The 12704-nt window shown below is 38.3% G+C and overlaps 1 protein-coding gene across 1 annotated transcript; it reads left to right on the forward strand.

Moving 5' to 3' along the window:
• Positions 1-327: 327 nt before the first annotated feature.
• Positions 328-3303, forward strand: rpl35 (ribosomal protein L35). The gene is made up of 4 exons (XM_069683801.1): positions 328-385; positions 906-1042; positions 2146-2227; positions 3116-3303. The coding sequence occupies exons 1-4, from the start codon at positions 383-385 to the stop codon at positions 3263-3265; spliced, it is 372 nt and encodes a 123-aa protein (XP_069539902.1). The 5' UTR covers positions 328-382; the 3' UTR covers positions 3266-3303.
• The last annotated feature ends 9401 nt before the right edge of the window (positions 3304-12704 follow it).

Below are 12704 nucleotides of genomic sequence, written 5' to 3' on the forward strand. Positions count from 1 at the left end.
ACACTTTTTATCTGAACTGTTTTACATTTGAAATACTAATGTCTCATTTTATTTATTCTAATACTGATTTTAGTCATAGCCTTAAAAATAAAATAAAATTTAAAAAAGTTCAGCTTGTCTGTAAATATTAATACGTACAAACATTTTTTTCCTCCATGCTGTCTATGTCCTGTTTTTCTCTAATTTACCATTAGAAATGGCTAAAAACATAAATATTGTTGTATCATAATTGTTGTTTCTTCTCCAAAGCGCTATCCATCAGTAGCGCTGTGTACATGTTGTATCAATGAAACAAAAACCATCGAAGAAGAAATTCACCGGAAGCTACTTTTTGTGAGCACGCGGTGCGTCCGGCCTTTCCAACAGGGCAGCGAGAGGGAACATGGTGAGGAGCCGATACTCGTGTATCAATTATGATTTTTTCTATGTTTAACTCCTCTAAACCCATACGAATCTATGTGTAATTGCTACATAAGGTTCTTATGTAGTTGTTCCTGCATGCGTTGATGAGTAAGCTTCTGTAGTATTGGATAAAAATATTATATTATCGAGCGATAGTACCAACTGACGCCGCTAAGCTGTCTTGCTAGCTGTAAGCAAATGAAAATATGGCAGGCTGTAGATGGCCTGCTATCTCTAAATGCTGCATAACATTAACAACATACAGCAAGTATGTTTGTGTGATTACTTGAGACAGATGGCGCGAATTAGGGATGTCAGAATTAATATCTTAATTACTTTTTAAAGGGATAACGTTGTTAGGCTACCAACTGTAACGAGCTGTGTTAGCATGGCTGACTCGTGTCGGGAAGAAGCACTCGGTCGTGCTGGGGTGTCTGGTGCGATGTTTTGTATTAACGTTGAAAAGCCGTTAACGAATGATTGTTTTTCTTGTCCTTGTCCAGGCCAAGATCAAGGCACGAGATCTGCGGGGTAAGAAGAAGGAGGAGCTGCTTAAGCAGCTCGACGACCTGAAAAATGAGCTGTCTCAACTCCGTGTGGCCAAGGTTACCGGCGGAGCTGCTTCCAAGCTCTCAAAGATGTACGTACTCTATGAATGATGCAGAGCACTAAGATACTGTCCTACTGATAGATTAGGTTTGTCAAGTCTATCCCTGTCGATAGGGTCATGATTCGTACGGAGCACTGAAGTTTGGTATCTAGGTGGAGTGGAGCATCCTTCATTTGCTGTCAGTAATATGAAGTGTAATCAGCACTTGTCCAACACAGGGTAAATGTTGTGTAAGGCAGGTGAAAATTCTAACCTACCTGCCAACATGTAACATTACTTCCCTCTATTCATTTATCAATGTAGTTTTTTCAAATGTCATGTAATGTGTTACTATTTTTTATACTTATAATGGGTGTTATTGCTACAAACCTCACAGTGCCATTGTCAAAAAAAAGAACACCGTACAGATAATTGTATTTGAGGGCCATGATGCAAACAAAATTTTTCTGAATTCTATATTTTCTGTTAACTTCTCTGAATTGTTAATGTAATTAATAATTTACTTATTTGTAATCAGATGTTCCTGTCTGAACCTCCTGCAAGAAAGTGCTTCAAAAGTTCTAAAACAGAACAATTCATCCTGTTCTCCTGTAGTCATAAGGATATTGCTTGCCTCTAAATGTCGATACTTGTATGGAACTCCTTGGAAATATATATATTTTTTTAACAGTCTTAACACTAAAGCCAACTTCATTGAGGCACTTTGCCATGAGCTTATTGGCTATTGAAACATGCCTCATTCTTCTCAGCCACTGGTGACCTCACCATCTCAGTTGCAGGCGATGTCATTGGTGTCCCAGTTTAGAAGTTTATTCTGCTAAAATGAAAGTATACTTTACTCTTGATAACGATCTTTGGTCTTAACTGTGCTGTCAGAGGGTCTCTGACATGCGTGTGTCAGATAAACAAACAGAGCAGAGGGTCGAAGCAGCCAACTCATCCCGAAACTCAGTGGATACTATATTTTAACATTTCTGATTTAGGAGTAAAATGTTCGAACCACTCAGTTCTAACAGTTGTCTTGGCTCATTTCCTGTCAGTGGTGCTCTAAAATGACTTGTATACTTATATTTCAGTAAACTGGAACACGAGAAGGTACCTTTGTTTTTGACTTTGCTGTTTGTTCTTTGCAGCCGTGTTGTCCGCAAATCCATCGCCAGAGTCCTGACTGTCATCAACCAGACACAGAAGGAGAATCTGAGGAAGTTCTACAAGGTGAGAGGAAAAAGTTTTGAATGTTCTAACACAGCTTCTCCCTGAACACACACACACACACACACACACACACACACACACACACGCACACGCACACGCGCACACACACACACCTGCTTGGGACTTGGTGCTCTTGTCAAAGATGATACTTGTGAGCTGATGTTTTGCTGATGCATTCACAATTGCTTACCAAAAGACTGAGACTTGAGATTACCTGAATGTTCCTCATAATCCATGACTTTGTTCACATGGTCTGCACTCATTCTAACTGAGGCGTTTTGATTTGGCTATTTAATAGGCCTGCCAAACTAACACTTTCAGTTACATTTTTATTACCACAGTGTAGAAAAAAGGCCCAATGATGACTAACTTGAGTTAATGCAACACCTAGTACAGCAGCCATGTTTTTTTTTTTCATCATTAGAAGTAATTAATTGATGTGTGTATTGCCTATAACTCTGTAACTGGGGTAGCTGCTCTGACCCTACTCGCGTCCCTATTGACAGGAAGAAATTAAGATATGCATTAGTATAAATGGTTAACTGTACAGTGTGATATTGTTGTGCAATTCAAGTACTGTGTCCTTGAACTAGCCACATAAGAAAAGTATTTTTTTGTCCATCTTTGAATGTAGTTACAGCTGATTATTTTAATAACATTTCCCCTTTTGCTCACTGCTTGGTGAAAACAAAATGCATGAAAGTACTCGACCTCATAGCTCTTTTTGAATGTTGTAAGTTTAAATTCATACTAAAATTCGACGTATTATTCACACTTGTCAGACCTAGTTTTAGCTTACAGGCCTTTTACGTTTATTCATTTTTTTCAATGTTCATTCCAACAGAATTTACACTCAGCTCAACTGAAGTCTAATTTAATATCTTTCAGGGTAAGAAGTACAAGCCCCTTGATCTGAGACCCAAGAAGACCAGGGCTCTGCGTCGCCGGCTCAACAAGCACGAAGAGGGTCTGCGCACCAAGAAACAGCAGAGGAAAGACCTCCTCTACTCCATCCGCAAATTTGCTGTCAAAGCTTAAAAGCTTTTTCTATTGACAAAATAAAATGTTAAAGACCAGCATTGTGTTTCTTCTTTAGACAACTTAAAGCTCACTTAAGTCACACTTGAAGCTGTCACTTTGTTTTCATTGAAGCAAATTTGATCGAACCATTATTTACTAGGTTTCTTCAGATGGATGGGATCAGTATGTAATATGTAGAAAAACTCTGGTTTCAAATTGCACTTTTTCTTTGTTCTATATTACACACACACACACACACACACACACACACACACACACACACACACACACCTGCTTGGGACTTGGTGCTCTTGTCAAAGATGATACTTGTGAGCTGATGTTTTGCTGATGCATTCACAATTGCTTACCAAAAGACTGAGACTTGAGATTACCTGAATGTTCCTCATAATCCATGACTTTGTTCACATGGTCTGCACTCATTCTAATTAAGACTTTATTTTCATTTGGCTATTCACTAGGTCTAACACATTCATTTCCTCTATTCATTTCTAGTACCACAATGTAAAAAGGCCCAATAATGACTGATGCCATCTTTTGAGTTAATGCAACGTAGTACAACGGTCATGTTGCTACCCTTTTTGTTTTCATCATTAACAGTAGTTCACTGATGTGTGTAATATCTAAAACCCCGTAATGGGAGTACCTGCTCTGATCCTACTCACATCCCTATTGGCAGGAATTGCACTAGTAAAAACGGTGAGTCTTAGTTTGATATTGTGGTGCATTACATGTCTCCCTGAACTAGCCACAAACCAATATAAGTATTTTTCTTACCCAGCATTTAATGTAGTTGCAGCAGATTCTTTCCCGTTCCGCTCACTACTTGGTGAAAACAAAGCACATGAAAGTACTCGCCCTCATAGCTCTTTTTGAATGCAAGTTTAAATTGATACTGAAATGCAATAAATAATGCAAACTTCTATTTTTCTGTTCTATTAACTTTTTTCATTAACTTTTTTAGTTTTCATTAAAACAGAATTTACTTTCAGCTTAGCTTAAGTCTAATTTTATATTTTTCAGGGTCAGAAGTACAAGCCCCTTGATCTGAGAACAAAGATGACCAGACATGTTTAAGCTTAGTTTGGAGCTCTCAGAGTATTACCAGAATGTAATTCACAAACTTTCAGAGAATACTCAGAGCTCCTAAATTAGCTTAAAAACATTTTGTTTTGGAGGGATTTATAACATTCTCATAGCGACTCTGAGCAAGGAGGGATAGAAACATTTGAGGCTGCTAGGTATGACGGTCTTTCAGAAGCTGTCATTAGTTGATCCAAACATTTTTTAAAAGCTCTCGGTGATAATGAGCATAGGACAGTTATGGGCCTAATCATAGAAAATGGTCAGATGTGTCATTATGAACACTATTTAGTGTAATGAACGTCTCTGTTGAATGAACAGCCCACAAAATGTCTGAAAACACCTCCATTTGTACAGTAGCCTCTTCACATGTGGTAGTTAAATTAATTTGCCCGTTTACTTACCATGCTGGTCATTTTAGTACTTAATCTAATTGATATTAACGAGGGAAATGGCTCAACTTTGCTATTTTATAGACTGGTCCTTGTATCATGAGTTCAGTCTGGCTCCTTGAGACTAAATGTTTGCCTCGATGTGAATGAAGCGGACTTCCATAATGATTAAACTAGGAACGAGAAGTAACGAAAGAAGCTGTGATGTTTGGCTTCTACTTTCATACAGTGAATCAGAGCAACCGCATGAACGCCTGTCATACTTTTTTTTTTTTACCATTTTACTGTTTTTTGTGATGCTTTAAATAAAAATCAAATGTTTTTTCTCGCATTACATAAATATCTTGGTCTTCTTTTACTTTTTGAAGTGGAATGGTAAAAATCAGTCTGTAGAAATCACCATGTCAAGAGAGTTCACTTTGATCGTTAATTGCGGACAGAGAGCTTCAGAACAGTAAATGGGAAAACATTTTTATAATAAAATCAGGAGGATCACTTCAGGAGCTGTTCACATGGTGTTGCTGTCAGTAGTTGAGTTTATTTGCAGTGGAGTCTGTTCATCCTTCCCACCTTGAGAGGGCAGCAAACGTCCACATCATTCAGTCCAATCAAATGAAAAAGCCAATAATCTGAACCTTCGGTAAGGGGGCGGATAGTAAAGGTTCACTGTGCTGGATCTTGTTTTCCATGTTCTGCTTTTAATAGGACCTTTCAGTTAAGCACTTTGTAACCTGGGGTTGGAAAGGTGCTGTATAAATAAAGGTTTGTTATTATTTCAGAATAGAGCCTCACACCTTTTCTAATGATTCCCACTTTAAGGTGATAACATATCTGTGAGAGGCATCTAGTTTCAAACATGTTTCTGTTTAATCAAACGGTATCAAAACTAGCATATATTTTACTGTTTCACCCTTGTCATACTCAGCCATGCAGATGGTTTTGGTTGGATTAGTAAGGATGTCTGCTCATACCATTGACTGTATATAAGAAGCAGATGTACCCACCATGATGTCACCCATTGGTTCGTGGAATGCCAACAGCCTCAAGTTCAGCTTTTTGGTCATTGCATCCTGGTTAGTTGGATCCAGACGTGACCGTATTTGGATTTGAAGGTGGATCTTAGTGTAAGAAAACGTTAAGCGATCAGCAAACATTAGGCTGGCAAGGTGTGTTCATTTTTCAAGGTAAGAATCATGTAAATGGGGATGCTGATCTTGGCAAGCAAAAACAGGATTTAAACAAATCTAGTACCAAACCCTGACGGAGGCATTTTTCGGGATTTCATAGTAACAATTTGTCCATCGCAGGTAGCCACTTCCTAAAGCGTATCCTGCTTTATCATCTATTTTACTCCAAATTATTATACCCTTTATTTAACCAGGACAAGTCCCATTGAGATTAACAATCTCTTCTTTAAGGCTCTACTGGCCAAGGCATGCAGCAGCATAAGAAAAACATATAGTTACAGATCGAAAAACACAAAACGGGGCATCATTTAATGAACACAGAAGAGAAAAAGATGAGCATAAGCAACTCACATTTTAAACAACAAATTTCTAGCAGTCAGTTTTGCAACCAGGTAAATTAAAAACGCTGACATCCGAAAGAGCCTACCTCTAGTTCTTTCATATTGTATTTAAATGCATTTAACAAGATCAATTCATTGAGTTTCAAGTCATTTTGCAATGTATTCCATGTGGTGGGTGCAGAATACACAAAAGCCCTTTTGCAATTTCTGTACAGACATTTGGGACAATAAAATTAGCATCTGACATGTTTTGATCCAGATTATTTAAATAAATAGTAGATAAAGGAGGGCCTAATACAGAGCCCTGTGGTGCACCTTTGTATAATATCAGAACATCATTGTATCTAATGCACTGAGACCGATCACTAAGGATAGAATTAGGAAAATGTTAACTGTTAATAAATCAACTGCGAAATACAATATTTTCTCATAAGCTTAGACACAATCTGACTTCTTTTGCATCCATTGAAGTCACTCCCTGCTGGCTATTAGAAAGAATGCAGGTGTAAGGCACTTCCGCTTTGGCTTCACATCTGAAACCAGAACCTACACCCGTTTCTTATTTACTGTCTATGACCTCTATCCCTCCACAATGCAGATACATGTTTGGGTTCTCTGAAAGCTGGAAAAAGGCATTTGTAAATATAGATAGCGTTGGTTTTCAGGGAGCACTGTCCTGGTAAGTCTGGGTACTCCAGAGACCCTCTGTGCTACAGGCTGCTGGGGTTGCACGCCTGTGTTTTGCTACATTTGGAAAGACGCTGATCTGAGCACGGTGGGCCTCAGGAATGCCCGGAATGGCAATCACCTTTATTCTAATTACTTTCCTACCATCACCATGCTGTCAGTTGCTCTGTAGTTATTCACAACACACAACTTGTCACTATCCCCTGCACTGGTGAACACTGTGACCATGAGCCTTCAAACCGTCTTATTCACGCTCTCTGTTTGTTTTTATATGTTTTCCTCGTCTCTTTCATCTCATTCAAACTCTAAGAAGTCAGGCTGCTTCAAAGTCAACAACTGTAAATGCATCATGAAGGATGGCAGCGGGGTGATTAACCTGAAAGCTATGGGAGATGCAGACGGTTTCCTGGGGCGTTTGAAGCCTGTGTCCGCAGAGAACACGCCAGTCAGTGTAGAGCTGCTGCTGTCCTTCAGCCCCTGCCAGCCCTTCTCACAGCCAGAAGACCTGACAGGAGCGGACTGCACCAACGTCGCTGCGTGCCTCCTTGTCAGGTAGAGTACACTCAGTGCTGACATTTACTGCATATCACTGTTTATAGTGAGTTTTTCAGCATTGGCACTCAATCAAGACTTTGTCACATACAGTATTTTCTTTTTGTCATTATTAGTATTAGAGCCAGGAATTAAAAAAAAAAAATTTTCTAAGCTGAAATTTCAAGAATAAAGTCCAACTTTCAGTATTTGTTCCATTAGTATTTCTTGGTAACATGGCACAAACACTGGAAGCCAGTCTCACCATTCCCACATTATTATGACACTTGAACTTTGTTCTTAAATTACAGCCAAACTATCAAAGAAAATCGACCTCTGATTTATTTTTCTTAAAACTGACACAAATTTAATCTTGAAATTCAAAATAAAGAAATCTCCCTCATCTCATATCATATTTTTTCCTGTGCTTCTCTTATTACCTTTTCCGTACATAACAAATAAAAGTTATAATTAATAGAAACAATAAAAGTTATTGATTCATGTGGGACGTTCGGTATGTTAAAGCTCAATCTACTGCTAGCTTCAATTCATAGGATGAGGTTGATAAACTATTTTTGTCAATAAATTGAATGAGAAACAATGAAGTGTCAGTCCATCTCTCAGTACTTTCTGACTCACCTACTGTGGCTCTCAGCTCCAAACCCAATCCAATAAATCCTGCTGTAAGTCTTTGTAAACAAATATCGAACATCAATAAAACAGGAGGCGATCTAACTATTCTTAGCAGTGGATAAATCTACATCTGGTGCTGCAGTGTGTATTTGAGGCAGCAGGAGAGTGTATGTGGGATTGAGTTAAAATAAACTGCAGTGTGTGTTCATGGTAATGAAGAAACATATCCCAGTGCAATAGTGTAACTACTGATGTAATTTTTTAGACAACAATTGAGCTCTCAGTGTTTTGTTCTTCACACTTTTGCTGACAAAAAATACAGAATATCACAAACCTTATCTCTTATACTAAATAAGTATAAAGCAGCTTTTCGTGTTAGTTTTTTGTTGATCACGTGTGTTAGCTGCATTCAAAAGATCACTGCAATCGAAGCCATTTTCAGGATAAGGGAGACTTTTTTTTTTTGGCTTAATCAAGAGAAGAGCCAAGAGAAGAACTTTCAGCCTCTTAAAAATGAGAAGAAGAAGAAACTGTAACATAATATGTATTAAAGTTCTTCTACTAGGTGCCCCACAAACGTCTGGGCCCTGACCCTCACATCTATGTTTGGGAGAAAAGTAACTGCTTGTTTTTGGATTGAATTTTGCACTTGGTCTTTAATAAACCTGCTTTTATCATAATATGTTGATTTAAAGCTTTACACATTCTGATCCGCATGCTTTACTCATCTTGACTCCAAAAGCATACCATGTCCTACTAATATGATATTTGACATTATGAACAGGTATCACAAGCTCAACAGATTCATTAGCCGCTATTTCAGCTATGGCAGACATGAAGGGAATGAGTTCCACTACAACGACACCCTGAAGACGCTGTCTGTCTCATACTTTTGTGAGCTACAACCCAAATATCACATATATTTCCTGTTACTGCTGTGCTTGTTGTGTGATGACCTTGTAGCTTAATGGTCTTCTTCTCCTGTCGCAGCTCATGAGCAGCAGCCGCTCACAGTGGTGCATTACCACTGTAATCCAAATCAGTCAGCGTCTTACATCCAGGACCTGAGTCTCAGCTCCAAAGAGCCCCTGCAGATCTGGGTGGAGAGCCCCTGTGCATGCCCGAATGCCTGCGCCATGGGAGATCTGGGTCTAGGCACCATCTTCCTCATCATCCTCTCCCTCAGTGCTGCTGCATACTTCATCCTTGGTAATGCTTTTATTTATATTTAAACAAGATAATGCAGATAAAGTACAGTGTAGAAATTAAGTAAACAAAACTTAAACATCTGTCCTTGGTTCCAACAATCTACAGACTCTGAAAAACAATTAGGCTGTTTACACCTGGTATTAACATGCGTCTTCAGTTACCACTTGTGATCGAGCTAATTTAGCCACTGCATATGCAAATGAACAAGCCTATCTACTCTACATTCCTGTGGTTTATCAGCAAGGTGTATAAACTCCACTGCATACAAGAGTGTCTATTAACAGTGACAAAGATCTGCAGGACAGACAGCTCCATGTTTATACGCCTGTCTCCTTTATGACACATCTGTGACCCACTGCCCTATCATAAAGAACTGTTTGAGGGTCACATCAGTCAATATATAAATATTTTTTATTTTAGGAATAACCCCTTTAGACGCTCTCTGGTACGTCCCTACTGTAAATTCATTTATTGAGCAGCTATCATTTCCTTTTAAAATAAACCGAAATCGGTTGCTGTTTGAAAGCTTGTGAAATGTGTCGATGTCATTTGGTAACAAGCGATTGTATTGAAACACTACATCATTAATAACACCACATGCTGTGAAACCTGAATCCTGAGAGGAAATATTTATCTTTTGTGACTTAATAAAACAGACTGCTGATGAAGACAGTCATCATAGCAGACAGAGAAACAGATAGAAAGAAGGGGGCGGGGCCAGCAGCTGTGCAGAGGTGCAGGAGTGTTGGGGGGACTGAAGGGAAGCAAAGTGATCAGATTTAAGTCGTTTATGAAATAAGACATTAGAAGGTGAAGAAAGGAGCACAGTTAAAGCGTGGAAGTAAGATATAACCATCTAGAAACAGGTCATGCAGACTGAGTAAGTTTACCAGTCATGCAATGCTTGTCACAAAAATCCTGTAATTAATGAGATCGATTTTTTTAATTGCCTGAAAGCACTAACATTGAGCCTGTATATGTAATACATTTAATTGAAATAATGACAAGGCATGCCATTAATTAGATCCACATTAGAGCCACAAAGTGGATAAATGAATGAGTGGGGTTAGAGGGATTGTTCTGGGATGATTAAGATTTAGTGGATTTGTGTGATTTAAGTTGGTGAGAAAGCACCAGCACATTCTGATGACACAGTCAATTAAAATGTAAAATTAAAAAGTGTTTCTTTTTTATGCTACTGATACTAAACGTATGAAGCCATTGCAAAAGCACCTTTAATCTGCATTCTGTCTGATGGCCAGCAGGGGGCGACATCACTGGTAGAAAAAAGGTCAGTGCAGTGCAGTGCTACCCCATACTTTTAAAATCTTCTTGAGTAAAGTATTGAGATTTTGTTTAGTTAATTATGGTCCCATTAGAGTGAAATAGCAATAAAACAGGTTATAATCTGTCACAACAAGATGGTGACAGCCAAAATGTCACAAACATTTTAATCCGTCACCTGCTGAGTGTTTTCACTTTAAAAGCCCTACAGTATGTACAATAGGTCAAATAAACTCTCTTTTATTTACTTGCAAAATTAAAATGCTGATTCACATGAATGTATCATTGTAGGCCAAACCAATATTGTTATACAGTATGTAAAAGTATATATTATGCACCAACACATAGACGAACACTGTCAATCATCTTAATTATCAGTTTGCTGGATTCCAATGTTATTGTCTGTTCATGAGTCATTTTAAGGGGTTCATTGTGACAAACTTTTAGTAATGAATGTATAATCTCATTGTAAGGATAACCAGATACACTGAGATACACTTTTGATCAATCAACATGAAGCAGTGCTGTATCTCCCCTTCACTCTGTCGACAGGCTCCTGCGCTCTGAGGCCCTTTCGGAGCAGCAGCGGAGTTCAGATCTCTCCGGAGCACAGTGTGTGGTGTATGATCTGCTATCTCTGCACTGAGAGAAGGCCAGCAAGAAGACACTATGCAGACATGACACACAGTGAACGATAAGCAGCTGCACACCCCTGAAACACTGCAGGAAGTCTCAGTGAGTCAAATGTTTTGACCTGCAGGTGTCGCGTCCCACGGAGGGCCCTGAGTCAGCAGGGTGTTACTGTTAGCAGTTAGCTGAAAGTGACAGGCTGCAAACCTTCACACAGCATTCTATGAACCTATAATATAATGAAAAATGTCTCTTGGTTTGATTGTTACGAGTCCATTTAATTAATTATTATCTTTTCATCATTTTTTTTATTATGCAAAATTCCTTTGAAAGACAAAATAATTATCAAAAGTGACATGTTGATGGACTTCTTTTGCTGATGAGGAGACATACTTTCCACAAACACACAAACACAAATGATCAACATGGTTGATGTATTTTATGCTTTGTTTTTTTATACTTTTGAACAGGCAAAAAAAGGAACAACACAACCAAGATGATGTTCTCCAACTCCAACAAAACAACAAATACATAAATTATAAAGAAACAAAATACAAAAATAAATACAAAGGATCCCTGCAGTAATTCAGTAATTACAAAAATGGCATCAATACATTCACTGATTTATAGATATGACAAGTAGTGAGTATGTCAGGTTTGTATAATCCAACTCTTCACCAGAGCACATATTATGTTGTACTACTTTTTTATAGTTTCGAGCATTTAAGTTTTTCTTGAAGCTTTGCAAAGTATTTTTTTAATCAAAAGTTGGATCAGGATTAATTCTTGATTGTGCTTTATTGCTTTCTCTCTGCTGTTTTCGTCTCTTTTCTTTTTCCCCTCTGATTGACATGATTACAGTTAGTCCACCGGATTGTGTGATCAGAGCCGCATCCCTAGCAATGTCTGTTCTTCATAACAACGGTCTGTTAGCGCGAAATAGCAGACCTCGGAATGCTGTAGTTAAGTACAGCCGTGTAATAATAAAAGAATATTGTCGTATCACTGTGTTCATAATTGCAGCTTGTATGTAATATATTGTGACAGATCATCATATTTCAGTGCTTCCTGATTGATCAGCAACTGAAAAGACAATGGATAGTGAAAATATGGAGGGAAATGTGGCCATATTTAAAACAACATATTCGATAACCCATTAGCTACAATAAAACAACATTTAACATTGTCCAACATTATCAAGTTAACATTAATGGTATGATAGTAAAGGCGTATAGTCCTCGCTAAAGTTAATGTTAACGAGGGAGTGGTTGAATGCTAATGTTAGCTGTTGTCTTACGTAGCCACGGGGTCATTAAATTTGTGTTTGATCGATTACAAGAAGGCGAAATGGAATCGATTCACACTCGAGCCGGCATGTGAACATGTTGATGGGCTTCAGAGTGGTACAAAAACTATATATGTGTACATAAGATATACAGGGAATTCACTGGAAATACAACAT

This window comes from Semicossyphus pulcher, unplaced genomic scaffold, assembly GCF_022749685.1.
Source record: "Semicossyphus pulcher isolate SPU_LCO1_2020_fin unplaced genomic scaffold, fSemPul1.0.p SCAF_6, whole genome shotgun sequence".
NCBI lineage: Eukaryota > Metazoa > Chordata > Actinopteri > Labriformes > Labridae > Semicossyphus > Semicossyphus pulcher.

Bases quoted from the DNA above. Each gene is read 5' to 3' on its own strand.
- rpl35 (XM_069683801.1), top strand. The intron at 1,043-2,145 runs GTACGTACTCTA...TGTTCTTTGCAG, and splicing joins GCTTCCAAGCTCTCAAAGAT to CCGTGTTGTCCGCAAATCCA. The intron at 2,228-3,115 runs GTGAGAGGAAAA...AATATCTTTCAG, and splicing joins ATCTGAGGAAGTTCTACAAG to GGTAAGAAGTACAAGCCCCT.